The 20,753-nt window shown below is 35.6% G+C and overlaps 1 protein-coding gene across 4 annotated transcripts; it reads left to right on the top strand.

Annotated features, from left to right (window-relative positions):
* Positions 1-2,644: 2,644 nt before the first annotated feature.
* LOC109044538 (protein phosphatase 1G) lies at positions 2,645-20,494 on the top strand. Of its 4 annotated transcripts, none has more exons than XM_019062320.2 (10): positions 2,645-2,900; positions 4,782-5,040; positions 5,725-5,943; positions 7,315-7,515; positions 8,555-8,912; positions 10,342-10,501; positions 12,017-12,251; positions 13,059-13,279; positions 15,230-15,509; positions 16,647-20,494. In XM_019062320.2, the coding sequence occupies exons 1-10, from the start codon at positions 2,790-2,792 to the stop codon at positions 16,658-16,660; spliced, it is 2,058 nt and encodes a 685-aa protein (XP_018917865.2). In that variant the 5' UTR covers positions 2,645-2,789; the 3' UTR covers positions 16,661-20,494. The 4 variants fall into 4 exon arrangements, with proteins under 4 accessions (XP_018917865.2, XP_018917863.2, XP_018917866.2 ...); XM_019062318.2 differs by having other exon boundaries at positions 5,722-5,943; positions 8,558-8,912; XM_019062321.2 differs by having other exon boundaries at positions 5,722-5,943; positions 15,230-15,492.
* The last annotated feature ends 259 nt before the right edge of the window (positions 20,495-20,753 follow it).

Genomic DNA, 20,753 nt, shown 5'->3' with positions numbered 1-20,753 from the left:
CACAGAATTCAAACGTTTGAGCTACGCCGCCAGGCGCCAGGCGCCAAGCATTTGGTTCGTCCGTTTCCGAGAAAACAAACTTCTTCTTACTCATCAGCTGACCCACTCCGAATCACCCATGTTGCCACGTCGGACTGATATGTTAGAATCCACACGCCTACGTTAATCTCTTTCCTTCATGATATGGTGACATATGATACATAAAATAAAATTGCATCGATTTTTCACGAGGAAGCCGAATCTGAGCTTAGATTTCGGATATTGTGCGTTTTAATTCAAATTTTCTTTTATCTATTTTAAATCACTCAGGAAAATTTGCGGAAACTCATTAGAATAACAGTGTGTATTCTTTTAAAAACATTGATCAAAAACAAAACATTGACGGTATTTGAATCCATTCATCTCCGAGATAACTTGAACACCGTAGTTCTACGACTTTTTACGTATGTTGTTTTCTTCCGCATTGGTTGTCGGCAGCGTAGCGGCCAAAGGCCCCTGGTACTAATAATAGTTTTCAAAATCAATTTTTTTTCTACATTCAAAATTCCAAGGAAATGGCAGAAATAAATCAATTGTTACTAATGTTTTAACAATGTTTCTTGTCAATTGTATGCTGTCGTTAAGCTAAACAAACCAGGGTTACCAGTAGGCTAGGCATGCACTATATATGTCCATTTTTAGTGTATTTTCCGAAGGAAATACACTATTGCGTTTTTTATTTTCTATTCTACATAATCTCACTTGTTCAAGTAAGTAGCCTGGGCTTATTTGTCCAATGCTAGAGGCCCTTTAGCCAATCATAAAAATAATCCTAGTTTGAAAATTTTGAATTGATTCTCGACATAAAAAGAAAAAAAGAAAAAATAGATAAATAAAATGCAGTTATAAATAACAACGAAGAGATGTTTAATGAAGTATAAAAATTGAAATGAAGTGACTGAATTAAAGTAAAAAAATAAAAAATTGCAAGAAATAAAATAAAGTAAGTAACGGTAAAATACAGGGAAGAAATAAAGAATAAATAATCAAAGAAAAATAATATTAAGTAAAGAAAAAACAATAAAGTACGAGTAAAACATTAAAATTAAGTAAAGAAACAAAGGAAAAAAATTAAAATAAAGTAAATAAATGAAAAAGAAATAATCCAAGAAAAATTATATTACGTAAAGAAAAAAAAATAAAGTAAAAAATTTAAAATGAAGTAACGAAATAGAATAAAGTAAAAAACTTAAATAACGTTAAAAAATGAAATGAAATACAAAAATTAGAAAAATGAATGAGCCAATCTAAGTATGTAGATTGAATATGCTGGTTTTCCGTTCAAATCGAAGCTATGTACAGGTTCTTCAGTCAAGATTCTCATCATACTGTATAGGTCCATTGTTTAGGGTCTTCGGCTAGGGTTAGATAGGTCCCAGGTTCAATCCCCGCGGTAGGCAAAAAAATTTGATAGGTCGGATATGACTACAGCACCTCACAATAAGTACTATAGTCTCATTTTACTCGATTTCGAAATTTATTTACGCGATTAACCCTTTTCCACCATCCCCTAGCTGCGAACCCCGACATTGCACACCTTTGTATTCAATTTTTTTAGCTGTACGTTTCGCAAGAAAATACTCCTCTTTATGGCTAAAAACACGAAATATTAGGTTCTCCTTGCGTTCATGATTGATACACTAAACATCCAGATGGGTCAGTTCACCATCTTTGAAGGTCTATCTCAGCAACGTTGTGCGGGACGTCTACGGAGAACGGCGCGCCCGCCCAGCAGTGTTGGTGCGAATTACCATCTTTATTGTCAACGCCTACCCGATCGCGGTTTGAGGTTTCTAACCATCATACATTTGTGCTCGTAACAAAATTGTTTTCAGGGGTCGAATCTGGGAATCCAAGATGGTAAATGTCACCTACTATCTGGCTATAAGCACCAAAGATTTTTTCCGTGAATTAATAAAAAAAGCAATTTCGGATTATAATAAATTTCAGGTCTCTCACTCATTCAGAGTCCGTTCTAAAATTTTTGGCAACTTTCAATTTACGAAGCAAGATAAGTATGTAAAATGGAAATACAAGTTTTACCATTATCTCCACAGAGAAAAAGGAACAAAAAAACTTCAAGTTGTTAGGCCAAAAAGAACGATGGGGTTGGATTTGAACCGGACAACCCTCCCAAAAGAAATAATTGAGAGTAGATGATTTTCTAACCAATACTTAATGAAAAGCAAATTATATTTGATGGAATTGTCGGTGGGTTTTCCCTCGATTATTGGAGCAACACTTTTTTTCTTGTTTTGAATTAAAATATAACTATTATTACAATAATTTATAAATTATAATCACCATTAATGTCACAGATTAATAATTTTATTAAACTCATTTGTAAATTTAAATAATTATAATGTGTGGATTAAGCAATAATAATTAAAGTCATTAAAAGTATACTCATGAACGGAATTTTATAAATATTACATAATAGAGTCATAAAATAATAAAAAGTAAATAAATATGATCACGGGACCATAGCTACACCGCTCCCCTCCCACCCTACGCCGCGCACCGCCATGAATTTGCTCAACATTCAAATTTACCGCCAAAATGCTATTGCCGTTGCTGCCGATGGAAATGCTGAGCACCGTCGCGCCAACGATCACCAATTCAAACCGTCATTATTGCTTGCTGGCGTGGTGGCGCTTTAATTTTGATAATTTTACCGGGATTTATGGTTTTTCAATCGATAACATAGTGTTAACACCAACTTTTGATTATATGAATGTTTGCCGGTCATCATGGGTGCATTCTTGGCGACTCCTGTAACCGAGAAGATTTCTGAGAACGCCGAGAACGAGGACTTGATTTGTGGCGGCAGTTCCATGCAAGGATGGCGATCAACACAAGAAGTAAGTTTAACTGTGCCTAAACAGATTCTCTTTTAGACACTCGTAGTCTGCAACCTCACCATCTCTATTAATACTATGAAAATCATCCGTTTTTTAGCCAGCCTCAACACTCGCCCATCGTGTGTTAAGTATGCAAATGAGTGTCTGCCGAAGCTCGTATCCATCCTTCTCGACAACCTATTTCTTAGTTTCTAATCAACGAGGCTGTAGAAGTTCAGAACAGCAAATCCAAACCATTTTCTTCAAATCAATTCGTTATCTCCTGCCTCAGATCTTCGTAGGATCTCGTTCTAAATGTGTGTCGATGTACACATGTGACATCGGGATGCTTGCATGCCGCAACATGCCTGCTTCAGAAGCCATTACTTGTTTAATCTTCTGTTCAATCTTGACTATCTCTCAAATGAATCTCTCCCGTCTAAATATCCGGAAAAGTCACCAGTATCTCCTCCATTTCATCATGCTTATGAGTTGATCAGTTATTATATGGATTTTCCCGCCTTTTCTTATCTAGATTGGATTTTACTAACGGAGTGCTGCACTCTGAAATTTCTGACTTCTTAGCTAAATATTTCCCTCACTTTTGTTACTGGACGTGCATTACATTCTATGATGGTGGGTCACAAGACTCCCTGTCTTTCTAATGACAGTGTTGAAAACAATGAGGCTCAGCATTGTTGCGCCGTGGCAAATGTTAACTGTTGCTTCCAATGAAAACCAGGCTTCACTAATTGTACGAAAATTACAGACTCAGGTCCATTCTGAGCTGACATTTTAAGCAACTAACTTCTGTTTCTATTTATTGCGATACTGTTGTTCTAAAAATTGCCAGTATTTCCAAAAGGAACATTCTGAAGTTGAGGTCTCTTCTTATAGCTGGAGGGAACTTGCTGAAGAACATGTGCAAGGGGTGTAATTGCATTATGCAAACAACTTAAGTTTTTCTCAGTATGACCAAAAACGGATCAGACCCAATTGAATCAAAGTTATGTCATTAAACGTATCGCTGTTAAAAAGGGCCGGTTTTAAAAATTTGGCAGTCATGAATTTAAAAATGGAAAAAGAAGTCAGGTTTATCAGCTTTACACAGTTATCAGTGATGATAAGTTCAGAATACTCCATTATTACACTGTCTTTCTACTTTCAGCACTTTAATGTGCAGTTCAGTACATGTCAATTCAATTCAATTTATTCAAATTCTTCAATTTACAATACACAACAAATAAAAACAATCAACTTCCCTCATCCATGAGTTCACTCGTGTGGACGAGTCAGTTTGCTAATACACTTGACATGTATTGCTAATACCTCGATAGAGAGGAGTTATCGTGTGTTGAGACTGAAGTCAAGTATTATTTATGTCACCACCCATCAGTGGTGCCTTCTGACTGCATGTATTAACCTGTTGAGTAGAGCTCATTCAGAGCTAGTCAGAGATTGACATTCGTCTCAACATACGATGGCTCTGTTCTAATTATTTGAAAATCCTGATGATGGTGCTGGTCGAAAAGCTTAGAGCGGAGTCAACCATGTTGAGACAAAAGTCAAGTATTGTTGATCACTCGTGCCATCTGACTGCATGTATTAATCTATTGAGTGGTGCTGGCTCAGAGGTAATCAGAGATTGACATTTGTCTCAACATAAAATGACTCTGCTCAAGGGGTAGTTAGATTTTATAATGAAAATTTTCACATTTGAACTACCGCAAGAGACTGAAAGTAAACTTATTTAATGTGGACTCTTAAAACAATTCTTGGTTTACAGCCTAACGGTGTGATTCAAAGACATTATTAAATGTCAATGTTTAATTTCATTTTTGTCTCGCAATTTTGCAATTCTTTCATTGAAGGATCCATTTTATTCCTTTCTTGTTTTTTCAGGATGCCCATAACTGCGTATTAAACTTCGACAAAGAAACATCTTTGTTTGCTGTTTATGACGGACACGGAGGAGCAGATGTTGCCATTTACAGTTCACTTCACCTTCCTGACGCAATCAAACAAACAGAGAGCTATGCCAAAGGCGATTACAGTCAGGCCTTGAAGGACGCTTTCCTTGAGTTTGATGCTACTCTGATTACTGACAAAGTGGTGAAAGAGCTGGAAAAAATAGCTCAGAAACACAATGGTGAAGCCGAAGGTGACTTTTTTTCTTTTTCATGTATTTTTGGCAATTTATAAATTGCAGCAACACTGAAAAGAATTGCTTGTCTCAAGCCTGATCATTCCTAAATTTGCGGCCTAGGGTTTTTTTTTAATCTTATTCGAAACTGAATTTTTGTAAAAACAAGTAGCTTAGATCAAGCAGCAACATACATGGTTCAAGAAATAATATTTCCTGAGGGGCCAATTTAAGATTTTTTTATTTCAGTGTAATGTGTTTAAGGCACTTTTAATCTCCAACTTAATGGATGAGACGCGACTGATGTAAACTAATACCTCTAGAGCAATAATTTTTCACGATTGATTTGGAATTTTCCCTAAAGCTGAGATTTCAACTGATTTTTGCTCTTTAGCACTATCTTTACCTTTGATTTTAACTTCAACCGTTTTTTTTTTTTTTTTTTATCAAAACAATGTTTTTGAAACTACGTGTCTAAGCATCCCTCCTTTGGATTCGTTGAATACTTTTGGGGATTTTTTGTACGAAAATGTGAGCAAAAAAATATCAAAACAGTGTTCTGTTATCCTCATTGCTCAATTCAGAGTTTTTCAGTATTAAGAACTTTTTTTCTGAGGAAAGTCACATGTAGTTTAGTGCCTCAAATTTGAATCTGCTAGAGGTTTTCCAATAGCATTTTATTTTTCTTGTATGTTTCAGAAGACAATGAGAACGAAGATGAAGATGATGAGGAAAGTGTGAACGATCTCTACAAAGAAGCCTCAATGCCGCTGGCCGATGTTATGGCCCGCTACAGGAACCCAAGTCTTCAGGGTAAACTCCCAGCCTCTCCGTTCCTTCGAGCTAAAAAGGATGACCCTGGTGCATCCTCATCCTCCGCAGACGCAGGCTGTAGCAGTAGCAGCAATGTATCAAATTCTGGTGAGACTTCAACCTTTTTTATCTCTTATCTGAATTGATATCTCATCGAGGAATTCTAGGCTGTATAAATTACTCGCCTTCGAAAGGTCTCGTGTAAAAATGGGAAGGTCCTGAAAACAGGTTTTAAGAACAGGAAGGCTTGCAAAATCGTGGTTCTTTTTGCTCAACTGCCATGAAAATCACATGTTGTTCCAATATTCTAGCTCAAACAGGCACTTGAATGTGTTTTATATCTTGCATTTAAAACATGGAGTTCTAAATTTTTTTTCAAAATTTAAACATTTTCGGGAACCAGTTATTCAATAAAAGAAAAAACTAATGAAATTGTGCAAAATCATGCCACAGAGGAAAGATTCAATTTTTAAAAACCTGAAAAATTCGTTGTTGCGAATTTGTAACGCTATGCCATAGAGGGTTAATAAGCTGAGTTTGTAGTGTTCTTCCCAATGTTTTTCTGATATGGGAAATAGAAACGCAGGTACAAAAGTTCAAAGATCTACAGCTTTGTGACGAAATCAGACAGCATTTCCCATCTGAACACATGCATTTTAGCACATAAAGTAATTCGGTCATATCTCCTCTATGAATTGTCATTTTATGAACCAGGAATTTTTCATGCCCAGTTCACTCTGTAGTTTCTTTTTGAATATGAAATTCTTAAAACTAGAAACACCAGCAAATTCTCTATTTGCCTTTAAAGTAAGAGTTTCTACGGCAATTTTAACGAAAAACTTATTAAAGCAAGAAGCCGTTTTTTTTAATGAAAAGAGAGATTTAAAGTTGTAGTAGTCCGGTGCCAACTGTTGGGCCTGAAGCTTCTTGAAGTCTTCTAAAGCTAGGTGCCATGGTTTCAATCACCATCAACTCAATGTTAGCATACCCAGGGTGTCTACTGGTCCCCAAAAGTCCCTAATGTCCCCGATTATCCCTCATTTTGGAAGGTTGTCCCCGATATCCTGAAAGTCCCCAATTTTATCGTTCAGGTCGCCAAAAATTGATCAAAATCGTCTTAAACACTTGCATTTTCAGATTTTCCCACTAGCTGTGGCGGCATGGTATAACCAGGAATAAAAAAACTGAAGTGTTGCTTGGTTTTTCATATGTTTTCATCAGTTCAACATACCTTGTAAAATTAGTCGCATAAAATACGCCTTTTAATGCTCCAACTAGCTCCCTTTCTCTTCCTATTTCGGGGAAAAAAGTCCCCAATTTTCTCAAAGAAACACCCTTAGAGGTCCTCGAAAGTCCCGAATTACGGTTTTTTATAACTGGTAGACACCCTGGTACCCTCGCAAGAATATTAAGTGTCCTTATCTCCCAAGCATCACTTTTGTCGAAATTTGAATTTTAAACACCTCTTGAAATTTTCAGAAAGTGAAGTCAGCAGTTCCAGTGGTGGAGCCTCCTCTTCAAAGAGTGAATCCAAGAACAATGTTGAGGCTGCCTCATCGTCTGGGTCTGGATCTGGGGCAGGGCCATCTTCGTCGTCCTCCGCACCTTCATCATCATCACACGCAAAAGAAGTTTCCAATAGCGCTCCTGACAGTAGTAGCTGTAATAATATTGCTTCTGGTATGTTAAAATGGTTTCAATATTAGGAAACAAGGTGCACTTTTATAATTGATTTTGTCACCGGGAATCAGTGAAAACAGATTTATTACTTTGATATCGAAGAGCATGGCAATGACTGAATTTTCCAAATCTTGGTCTCTTGATGATGATTAGTTTCCCAGACAGGTTGTCTACTGTTCGTAAAAGTGGGAAAATATCAGGAAAACTGGTCAAAGATCAGGAAATATTGAATTCATTAAGCCTTTTATAACTACATGCAGTTTAGCTTGTGTAAAAGTGAAACATTTATATCAATTCATTTCTTGTGTTTGTTCGTAAAATCGAATGAGTGTCAATTTATTTACTTCAAAAATTAGGAAATTTCTTTTTCTAAAATATCATGATAAATCAGGAAAATAAAAAATGAAATTTTAGTAGACACTCTAATTGAAAACCTGTCTGCAATGCCGTTCTCAGCAAAAGCGTTATGTCTCCATTCTAGATTTGGCTCATTTTTCTGAGAAAAATTGTTCCAGCACAAGGAAAGCCGCTCATCCTTGTACCTTTGTACGTTTGCACATCCTTTGTACTTGTAAAATAGCTGTGTTATACCACTGAAAAATAATAATGAAATTATATTCGAATGAAGCATGGAGATGTCAAGGCCTTTGTGTTGTCGTAGAGCATTTTGTCAGAAGAAAAATTTCAAAATCTAGAATGTAGTTCTTGGCGTTTTTGCTTTGAACAGCAGTGCGGATAGCATCCTCACCACCTGTTAGCAGATTATTTTTCTAAGCGAGTTTGTATTGTGGGTGTGAGTTGATATAAACCCTTATGTAGTCAATAAAATATGGAGAACATCTGTAAGGACAATTTTTTGCATTATAAAATAAGTTCAAAGACTTTTTAGTCAATTGAGGACGCTGTATAAAAGTTTGCCTCGTATACATGGTTTTCAATCTATGGTTTTCAATTTTCTATTCTATCTTACTTTATTCTTTTTTAAACTTAACAGTGTCTGCTTATTTTATCTCTATGAACATTTTATTCTTTTTTCCAGAAGCCAGTTCCTCCTCCAAAAAAGAGACAGCTGAAAAAGTCATGGTGAATGGCATTGCTCATGGGGCCTCTGGTGACTCAGTATCAAGCTCGCAGAACAGCAAAGGAAGCAAGATGGAGGCAGAAAGTGAATGTCAAGGAAGCGGTGATGCTGGAAAGTCGGCAAAAAGTAGCAATGATGACACAATTTCATCAAGTGACAGCCCCTCAGGCAAATCACCCCACAAAAAGCGTGTTGTACCCACACGTGTAGGCTCGACCAAATTGTATGAGAAATTACTAACGCAAGGCAACGGAGTTGACTCTAGCGAGTCGGATGAGGAGGACGACCCAGCATTTCCTGGAGCTGCGGCCGATAGGTAAGACAGGGGAAAGCAGACAAAATTTGAACAGTCTTCTACTTCCTTTTGTTCAAGGGCTCATACAATACTATCCTAACATACCGTTCAGCCAGCGAGAGGTTAGGTTAAAACTTCTTTGTCATAAACATTGGATTTTCTAGCATGCAAGAAATTAACTGTTGGTCAAAATTGATGTAAATCCCACTAAGAGGGGGAATGCGCCTTGAAGCTTTCCCCTCCATTTAAAATTGTTGTCAGACTCTAAATAAATTTATCATACATTCCACAAAAAAGTTACAGCTCCTTTTGATTAAAAAGCAAAACTTTCGTCTGTGTCTAAAATCAAGACAGGCACAATTTACACATCCATATTATTTAGAACACATCTTACACCATCAGGAAATCACTCTGAACGTAAAATGTTACTTTGATTCTTCAAAATGTCAAGGAAATTTGCATTGACTTGAACAAAAGTTCCCGCGTTTCTTGACTAAAAGATTCTAAGTTTCATGAGTTTTTCTCATCGGTGAATAGTATGCCAAGATGGTATTTGCCCATATCTGCCAAGCATTTTTTGAGCAATTTATAGCTCAAACAATCAGTATTGCAGCATTCTGAGAATAAAAAAAAAATCAAGATATCAAGAAGGAACAATTAATTGCCAAAAACGCCTTTGGAGATTAGCTGTATTGAGCTAAGTGGCACAATTCATGCTTTGCCATCTGAATTAAAAAAGGAAAAAATAATATAAAAATGATGAAGAGTTTGGAAATTTCAAATGTAACATGTATATGAGAAATTAGCATTTTTCTTACCTATGAATTCATTCTTGTTGCTTATTAAAAAACCACAGTTGTTTGGAATCAAATTGGTCACGTCAATATTCTAAAAGTACTCAACAATTTTTAAGCAATTTTCACTGTGTTATGGAAAGGTCACAGATTCTTTGTATTAGAGAAGAAGATACATTTTTGTAAATTCCTATGCTTGTCATTTGGCTAAATTCATTAGCCGCATGACAATCATCAATCTTGGTTGCTTTTTGCTGGCAGGAAATTAGAATTAATTGATCCTAATGTAAACTGTACATGCCAATGTCTCCTTTTCAGGTTGATATCTGAAATCTTTGACAAATTCAATGTTTTCTGCATGACGTTTTCATGAAAAATCATGAGCTGCAATCTTCAACTTTTACTGTGTTTAGAGGTCCAATGTGTTTGAAAAGAGTTTTCCCTTATCTCTTCAGAAAAATTAAATACATAGGAGCAAACATTTCCAAACAATGCAGTCAAGATGCGAAGTTTCAAGTTTAGCCGTTGTCAAGTTCTTACTTATGCTCTCTTGGGGAAGCATGTATTTCAATATTAGGAATATCTATTTTCAAGGGCAGTAAGACAACCAGTCGTATTTTCCCAACTTTAAACCCCCGTAATTTTACCACTTTCAGTGATGATGATGACGATGATGATGAGGGTGCCCTAGACGAGGATGAGGAAGATGATTTGGAAGATGATTCTGATGAATTGGAAGACGAAGACGAAGAAGACTCGGATGATGACGAGGATCTTGAGGATGATGACGATGATGGATTTTGCGGGAAGGAGAAGGTTAGACTATACATTATTACTCTGCAGCTGTCATGCAGCTTCTTTTATCTACGAACTTCTGTTGAAAAGAACAAAGGTATTTTGCCATTTTTCTTACGTTCTATGGCGGTAACTCAACAGCACCAGTGAGGGTGGCATGAAAAAATTGGAAATAATTCTTAAAATTTCACAAAGCTGAAATTTTTGATGAATATGAAACATCCAATTCCGGGACAAGATATATCATCTGCACTATACAATCCAAAAAACACAAAAAATCCTCAATTTTTTCATCTACCTAACTCAAGATTTTTATTTCTTTTTAGCCTGTGGAAAATGCAAGTGATAAAAGCGAGTAAATGCTTCTTCACAATTGCGGCAGTATTTTGACAATTATTTAGCCTGAGGTGATAATCAACGGCAGAGATTTATCTTTCAGTATCTTCCATATATTTCTAAAATCTCATGAAGTATCTCGTTTGAAATTTCACGTTTTAATTTTTCATGGAATTTTCCCATCCTGGTTCAAGTGGTAGGCAGGGGAGTGAAAATGCCTGTCTCACATCCGCCCCCCCCCCCCTTATTAATTCTATAAAAGAGGAGCACATTGTACTTTTTGCTGTGAAATCGAGAATTTTCAAACAAGGCAGATTGGAAATTTGACCATGTGGAAAAATTCTCTGGTCAAGAGATAGAAATGAGTTTGTGTATGTTTGCACAGCCTCAACGAAGGTGTAGCAAGTGAGTGAGATTATGTTTCCGATAGGCATGGTCTGAAGAAAAATACCTGGGATTCAAGGAATGCAAAGCAACAGAATAGTGGAAGATTAAACAAATTGAATATGCAGGTTTACTGAAGTCTTATCAATGGCTATAAACGAAAAATGCATTTGTACTTCAAATGCAACTTTTACTGCTTTCAGATCATGTCTTATTTTCTTCAAGAATAACCCATCAAGTTGTTTCCTTGCAGATTTGTGTGATTTTTCCAGAAGGAGTGAAAAAAATTACAGAAAATTTCTCTGGAATTTGTGGAATTGTTTGCCTCTAAAGAACTAAAATATAAGCGGAGACTTTTAATTTTGCAATTTAGGATACACATTTTTTTACTTTTACCATCAATATGAAGACACTGATTTAAGCTGTAATGCTCCCCTCTGTACAGGGTGTCTTCTGTCAGTAAGAAACCGGAAAAACTAGAGAGTATCAGAAAATTCGATGTCAGCAGGAAGAATCAAGGAAATCAGTCATGAATCAGGAAATACAGAATGTGTCGAGCATTTTTCAATTATGTACATGCAGTCTAGCACCTGCAAAAGTAAAACATTTGATTAAATTCATTGAATACGTTGGTTTGTAGAATCGAATGAGTGTCACTTTATTCATGCAAAAAATTAGGAATTCTCATTTTAAATACCTGAGAAAATGAGGAAAATAAAAAATAAGCCTTTAATAGGCAGCCTAAACCACTGCTTATGCCTTTTCTCTTAATTTTCAGCTCAGAATTTAGAGTGTGCTGCGTTTTCTTTCTTGCAGGTTGGTGAAGACAGTGGGTGCACGGCAGTCGTCGCCCTCATACACAAAGATACTTTGTATGTAGCTAATGCTGGTGATTCGCGATGCGTTGTCTCCCGCAACAGAGAGGCTGTGGAGATGTCATTCGACCATAAGCCAGAGGACCCACCCGAGAAGACGAGGATAGTCAACGCTGGTGGTAAAGTAACTCCTGATGGTAGAGTGAATGGAGGATTGAATTTATCTCGTGCACTAGGTCAGTAGTATTTTTATCTTTGTATCTGTGACTGTCCTCGAGCAGAGGACCTTCATGCAATCTGGCAAATTTTCTAGGGTAGCAATTTTTTTAAGATGAGCCATTAAAGCAGAATATAATCCATCAACAGAGAACTCTTGATTGCTTTCGAAAGTATGAAGTTTCAGTGGTGTATTGAGTTCTTGTGTCTACATAGAGTAAGAGGTTGCTTTATTGTCTATTGATTTTGAGCCTTAATCAAGGTAGAGTCAAACCTCAAGTAGTTTTTTCTCATAACTCCTGTTTTTGAACAAAGGAATTAGAGCCAACCTAGTTCTGGTTTGGTTATGCGTTTGTGAACATTTTTTTGTCATTGTGGAAAGCTTTGTAAAATACTTATCTAATTTATTGTTGTCATTTTGTGAAGACTTGATTTTGTTGTAAATTATTTTTTAAACCTACAGTCTCAACTTATTTTGTGAATTTCTTTGAAAATCGAAATTATTAATTGAAGAACTTCGAAAGGCAAGGGACACTGTTTTTCCCCAAAAATATTATGAAATGAAAATGAAAACATTTTTATGAGAAGCATAGAAAGTTTGTCCCCCTTTTTTTAAGCTTTCAAAATTTTAATTTCATAAAATTAAAGCTCAGGTAAGAGCACCTAATTGAAAGTTAATTGGCTAATTTTGAAATTGAAAGCTGAATTATTACTATCTTTTTTCTCTCTTTGTGCATGGCTCTAGATAATTTAAGATTTTTAGTCCTGATTAGTCTTTATTTTATCTTATTTTCCTGGCTTTAATATCTCATTGCGTCTATCTGCAGGTGATCATTCCTACAAACAAAACAAATCACTAGGGCCAACAGAACAAATGATATCAGCACTGCCAGACATCAAAACGTTAGACATCGACCGCTCGAGAGATGAATTCATGGTTTTAGCCTGTGATGGAATCTGGAACTCAATGTCGAGCCAAGAAGTTGTTGACTTTATCAATGAACGGTTAGACAAAGGAGTTAAGAAACTCACCGACATATCTGAAGAGGTCAGTCGATGTTCTTTGTTATCTATAAGGCAAAAATTTTCAGCTGAAATTCAGGCTTGCCATAGTCCGGGAACACCAAAGAAACTGAAAATTGTGAGGAAAGTTTAAAAGCCAGGGAAAACCTGGGAATATCAAGAAAAAAGGAGGAAGTGTCAGAGAAAATTTTTAAGTCACCTTTATTTGCTTTCCAGAACGGGTTTGATGTTTCGAACAACAGATTTTGTGAGGAAACTATTTTAAATTATGTATTTTGAACTAGGGATGGCGATGTTTTCGAATAAATCGATTTCAGGAAATCGATTAAAGGTGTAATCGATTTTCTTCGAAATCGATTTTAAAACACTTGAAAATCCACCTTCAACGCTAAAAACAAATTTGAACCTTGAAATAAAACTCGGGTTTCACAGAATTTAGGCCATTTTGTGCCACATTAACGTAGAAAATTTCGATTTTTTTCAATAATTCGATTTCTGCTCGAAAAATCGATTTCGATTAAAAATCAGCAACCAAAAATCGATTCGATTTTTCCGATTATTTTTTCCAAAAAATCGATTTACCGAAATAATCGATTTGATATCGCCATCACTATTTTGAACCATCTTGCATATCTTCAATTGTCAGGGAATTTCATGTTCTACTTTCTGTGGCAACCATAGAAATTTTTTACAAAACCCTCTGAATCTACTTTAAAAAATCTGTTTTGATCTCTGTTATTGCCTATTTGGTAAAGACTAGCCTTTAGGGGCCCAAAATAAGTTCCATTTCATCAGGAGTAAGCCAACAATAGTAAAACACTTACATACAACGATAGTAAATAAAATCCCTTTTTTTCCTTTTTTTTGTATGAGATGCCTCATGAAAAAATGCATTTTTCAATCAACCTCTGAATCTGATCAGAGTACCAAGATACGGTGCTGTCAAATATTTCCTCGCAAATTATTTTAAGGTGAATTCTTACTGAGAGTACGCAAAAATCAAAATATTGAACACACTTCGCTGAAATACTGCCACGCTTAGCATTAAGACTGTTTGAACGTCCAAATGTTGCCAATTTTGATGGGTTAGTTCTTCAAATTATTTTAAAGAAGAGCTCTGAATATTTTCCTACGTTTTTCAGACACTTCAAATTCAACCTTGATAAAAATTTGCGAAAGAATTGAAAGGAAAAATGCTTAAATATTTTAGCAAGTTACTGTATTATGAGGAACAATCAAGTATCATTCAAAGGTTATCGGTGAGTTTGCTTGTAGCATGGCAGGATGCTGGCTTTAATGTCATTCATCAGTGGAAAATTGGATCCTTTTTGCCTGGAAAAATATTTCAGCCGTCCACCTCCCAGTAATCACTTCAGAAGAATCCTAAGTCATTGCATGAACATGAAGTATTTCACCTCAATGTGTAAAATGGAAAAGTGGATTCAGAGTTCAGACAGCAATGACTTATAATATTAGGTCTGTGTGAAATGATTAGTGAAAGCATTCTTTGAGCATTACTAGTCTAGTCTTGCTAAATATTGGAACGCAATGCTAATATTATAGCCAGATTTTATTGGCATCTAAATGATTTTTCTGCCTGCCAGAGATTTATCTACTACCCGGGGAATACTGGGGAAAGTCCGTGGAAATCCAGTAATGTCAGGGAAAATGATGAAAAAATAAGGGAAAAATTGTCAAGTGACCTTTATTTGCTCTCCATAATGGGTTTAATGTTTTGAACTACAAATTCTGCCTGAAAGCCATTTCACATTATGCCTTTTTAACCTATTGGCACATCTTTAACTCTCAGGGAATTTCACCGAAGTTGTCAGGGAAATTCATCTCCTAAAGTCTATGGCAACCCTGACTGTCAATCGATGTTTGAAGGTGCTTAGAAAATCTACTCTTGCAAGACATGTTGAAGTTTGTGAAGAGATCGAGCCAAATTAATTATGCTCATTATTTTTTCTTTCAGCTTTTTGATCGGTGTCTGGCCCCAAATACCATCGGAGATGGAACTGGTTGTGATAACATGACGTGTATTATCGTCCGGTGGAAGAAACCTGGTGAGACCAATGGCATCAACTCAGGTTCTGCCAACGAAACAAAAGTAGCGCAAGAAGCTGAGCAGAAAAAGCCCACAGAATCCACCGAAGCCAGCACCGTCTCTCCCGCAACGAAGACAGAGGCTGAAAAACGTTGTGCATCACCAGATACTGATGATACATCAAGAAAAAGGTCAAAAATTGATGAAGGTATTTTCTTTAACTCCTTCTTTTCGCAAGTTGTGAAATTCATCTCTTGAGGTAGGAAATAGGATGAATACATTTTGATGGCTGAGGAACAATTGACAGTGCCTATCTGACTATTTTAGCAAAAATGAATTAGCGACTGACGTGTTTACTTTTTTCTAATTCTGCCTGGGAGTTTGTGATGACATAATTATGTAAAAAAAAAAAAATTGCAAACCTTCACTCATAATTACAAAAATGGGTAGGATTTTTCTTCATCCTGCAAAATCGTCAGTTTGCAGATATGGGATACTGTCTTTAGCTATTGATTTGTAGCTGTCATGGAAAAACGGGACTTTAGCTCTGAAAAACTCATGAACAAAATGTTGGTACCTCTCACGAAGAATCTTTTTGGGAACATTTTGGCCCAAAAGACACCTTAGATGTCTGTTCAAACCTGAGGTATAATGACGGTTCGAAATTTACTGTCCATGGAATATACTTAAGAGAAAAAGCTTTTTATATCAAATTTATTTTTAATCGTAAATTTTGAAGGGGAAAAAACATGAACTTGGCAAAAATTAGAGGAAAGTTGATGGTTAGTAGACATTACAATCAAACATTTCGCCATTTCTGCCAGCCAAAGAAACTAGATTTTTCTATTTTGTTTTTTCATGTCAGGACGAAAGTATGCAAATTTCTTTGTTTCCTCTAGTTCTCTCAATTTTATGAATTCTCACAACTGTTAGGGCCAGAATTTTTGCTTTCTTAAGTTACGGGACAAGGAAGTCCACATTACTTTTCAAATACAATGAACCATCCTGAATTGCTGCAAAGAATCAGGAGGCATAGACTAGGAATGGGAGAAAAACGAGTCTGAAGTTTCATCCATCATTAGGTGCTATGAAACCAAAACAATTTAAGTAAAAATTTTCTAAATCTGTCTATATCTGTTTTGAAAATTTCAAAGTTGTCGCAGGAAAAATTATGTCTCTTGACATCTCGCTTAACGCAGGAACTCAATTTCCTGAAGAACGGCTCTTTCTTTCTTTCTTTCTTTGTTGAATAATGACTGTTGTCATTATTTCCTGACATCAGACAAGGATTGTTCAGTGAGATTTTTCCACCTAACAGCTTCTTTCTCCTTTTGTGTTTTTACAGAACCCTCCGACTGAAGCACTAATCGCCTGGAACTGACCCTTTCCTGAGTTTGTGCGGCTCATCTTCAAACTGAAATTGTGGGCTTTGCACCAGGGGAGCCATTTCATTTATTTTCTTTTTTCTGTCTACTCTAATGAATCGATATTCTTCACTCTTTTCTCTCTGTTTTAATTTCCTGGAGAAAAAAATCATCTCAGTAACTTTCTAATTGCGAGGTCCAATCAGTGTAGTACAATTCAGGTATTAGATCATACCGATTTTATTCTTAAGGTGGGAAGAGATTAAAATGTTTTTTAGTCCTAAAAGTGCATTTAAACGCAAACCAAAGCTACAAATAGATCACAAGACCTCTAAGTTTGAAATATTTTAGATATGTTCCCAGAATTGACACTGTCTGTAAAACTTGTTTTCCAAATTTTTAAAAATTACTCTAGTATAACCACCCCTCCCTTTTTCCCTCGTGATTACATACTGGTTAAATTATGAATTTCCAAGGATAAAGTTAAGCATTACTGGCACTGCTATTCTTATGGAAAGAGCCTAATCATCAGCAAAGAATAAACTTTATAAATTGTAAATGACATGAAAATTTCAATGTTAAGAAATTCTACGGTGAATCATTGTATAATGTTGTTGAAGATACAGATGGCTTGAAACTCCAGTAGAAGCTTTTTGGGGGTTTCAGTTTGGCATAACTAGTCATGATATTTGATTTGACTTCCTGCGGAAAAGTAGAAGATCATTTTCCCGTTTCAAAATTTCATGTAACATTTTCTTGAAAAATGTCTGATGCTGATAACATATGTGTCTAGATATTTTAGTAATTTTGCTCAGTGCTCTTAGCGAAAAGTACATGAACATTTGTACGCTTTCCTTTCTTGAGTTAAACATCATTAAAAGAAATTCTCTCGGGAATCTTGAAATGGAAATTGAGTTTACACTAGTGATTTCTCTCACGGCTTGTTTTTCTGTAGCTCTTCCAGTAGCAGCTCGGCTTTTCCGCAATTTTTCATAATAATCATTGGATTCATTTCTTCTTGGTTTGTTTTTTTTCCATCATATCAATCCAATATTTCATCAATTTCTCTTCCGATTCCTAATTCAATCCTGCAGTTGACTTACGTGAGCCTTGGTTTTGTTCTAAACAGCTGTGCTGTTTTTCTTCAAGTCCCACGGATCCTGTCAGAAAATCTCTAGTAAATATTAAACTTCTCAACTATTTTTAAGTTGAGTCAAAATGGGTCATTTTGAAGTTGTTCGGCATTACTCGTAAATGATGTTTTTAGAAAGCTAATCCAGTGGCACCTTTTTAAGAAGCAAAAATTATCTGTAAATCAACTAAGTGTATTAAATTTGTTATCATGGCACAGGCTCTCAGTATCAGGTACGCAAGTGAGAAAATTTCATGGTCATTGCAAAGTTTACTTCTCTTTTTGGTCTGTTATTGAACTGATTATGCCAAGGTCTCCTATTGTGTGCCAAGGAAAAACGCTGTAAGAGCCTTTAAACGTTGCAGAATTGCCTTTGACTAATCACAAATTTTGTAGAAAATTTTGTAAGTATTTTTCTTCAATGTTTTCAGGAAATTTCGTTGGCATTTTAATCTTCAGTATCTAAAAATTTCAAGGAATATTAACAGTAACTTTCTTCAAGAAAAAGAAATATTTTTGGAGAGAAAATTTGGTTACATTCAAATGCTCATATGGCGTATTTCCTCAGCACGGCATCGAGAGGTCTATTTGTTTTTTAGGGATAACATTTTACTAGTTTTGATGGAATAAATCCACTTTCCTTCTATCATTCCGTATGCGGTTGTTAATGGAAACCTCATATTACAAGAATTCAGGCTCAGTCCTAATGACACCATGATTGACCAATTTTGCTTTTACGCTCGGAAGTTTTTTTTTATTTTATGAGAGATTTACCGTACTAGCTGTGAATCACCTGTGGCATTATCCTAAAATCATGTACACCTTGAAATGATATTGATACAATTAACTTACTCATTGACTTGTGATTTTTTCTAACACATGAAACTCCTGCGCCACAGCTTCACAAAGTTTCACAGAACTATCGCACTTAATAATTTCCAGAAAACCCTTGCATTTCCAATATTGGGAGGTGCTATTCTAGAATTTCTGTATTTCCTACTTCTTGTAACCTCTATTCTCTTTCATGATAAATTTTTAAAATGTAAAATGTCCTAAGCTTTTGCTGTTTGTTGGAAGTGGCAAAAAGTAGCCCATACTGAGGAGACAGTTGAGAGAGGCAGACACAAATTAGCGTAGCTGTATAAGTGAATCTTAAGTTCTTAACTTTTTGTTGATTAATGAAATAAGCTTAGTTTTATCTCGATTTTCGGAATCTTTAAATTAGTTCATAGCGATTAAGGAATTGAATATTTTTATTTTTGTAAAATTTTTCTTTTCTAATTTGTTCCTATGTGTAAAAACATTTTCAGAATAGATTGTAGTGGAGAGTTTATTAGCTCTGCCTGTCTGCGCCAAGTTCTGAAGATACGACCAGTTTTTAAGCTGTGTTTTCTTTAACTTGAATGTGACACAACCTGCGCATAGCTGTATTGTAGCCGCTCTGGTAGCGCTAGTTATTATTTGTATTGCATTTCTTAAACAGTGGTTCGAGAAACCAACAGGGTTTCAAAAACCCTGGAGAGAGGAGCGCAACTAAGGTACTGTGAATTTGTCCATCGTGTGCCTAGTCGAAGAAAACCCAGCTTAAGGCTACGTATCCCCCTTAATCTCAATACCTTTCTGGTCTCTAATTTTACTGAATTTTATTTTTCTGAATCGCAAAAATTTTTATTTTCCTCTAGTCTTATTTGTATTTCAATGCTATGATATTCCCTGGTTATGGTTTTCGTGCTGCCTTGTTAAAGCAGCTCATACCAATCTCTAAGTATCACTTACATATTGTCAAATCCTAGACTTAGGTTTTCACAGACTGTATGCATGGAGAAAACATATTCCGTGGACTTTGTGTTCATTTCAACCGGTGAAAATAGTAAAGGTGGTCATAAAATCGTAAATAGCAATGCAATTTTTCAGTGCTCCTCAGATTGTAACAACTTTGTAAAATTATAATTTGTAGTAAATTGAAAAACACACATAAGTTATTTTAATGGAAAAATTAGCAAAAAAGGGATGATTTTTGGGAGTAAATTCATGCAGGGTATCAAATAATCAGGCTCCAAACGACAGCATTTAGTGGGGAAAAAACCAGTTAACGTTTTATAAATAAAATGAGCTGAAGATAGTTTTGATCTCATCTGGAATCACTATTTTCTCCTGACAAAAAATTCAAGTTTGGGGAGAATGTATTATGTTACTTTTTGGATTTTATTTTGATTTTTAAAGACTCATGTGAAGGAATCAAATCCTTCTTCTCTCTGCTCCTATCACATGCCACTCACTTCTTTGCCCTAAACATTATCCAAATAATACTCAAGAGTTAATACAATCTGAGGAGCACCGCAAACCGTTTGTGTTTTTTCTGTAAAGAATAGCAATTTTAAACTCCGTCTTGTTCTTTTAAATTTCCGAAATTCAGGAAAAGCAATCTTTTGAGGTCCGAATTTCTTTGTGATTGAGAGTCCTCTGGACGAATTAAATGTCTTTATTTTGTTCGCGCGTTTCTGGTTGTCTCTTCGGAACTTATCTGCAGAACTTGGCATATTGTCTCTACCATTTTAATTGATGTTAGTTTTACTCTGTAACGATCATTTTAGATTTTATTGTGAAGCCGTTTTAAATCAACTCGAATCTAAATTCGTAAAGTGCTGTTACACAGTTTTTCAAATTAAGGTAAGATTAAAAGAATTTGTAAGATTATTGGACTCTTTCATGCTGTTTTCTTCAACCCTTGAATATGTACATTGAATTAAGACCTGTGAAGCGGGCAGTCTCAAGAACTGAATTTCGCATTTTTTTAATTCTTTTAAATGTGACTGCGTAAAAGAAATGGACCTTTGTGCCGAATGTACCTCACTAGAAAGGTATCTGTATCATACTTTAGATGAGTGTTTTTTTAAAAATTTTGGCACAGCAATGCCTGTTTAATTCAAATGAAACCAGTGTCATGACAGTGCAT

This window comes from Bemisia tabaci, chromosome 8, assembly GCF_918797505.1.
Source record: "Bemisia tabaci chromosome 8, PGI_BMITA_v3".
Taxonomy (NCBI): domain Eukaryota; kingdom Metazoa; phylum Arthropoda; class Insecta; order Hemiptera; family Aleyrodidae; genus Bemisia; species Bemisia tabaci.
This window is presented reverse-complemented; position numbering and strand designations above follow the sequence as displayed.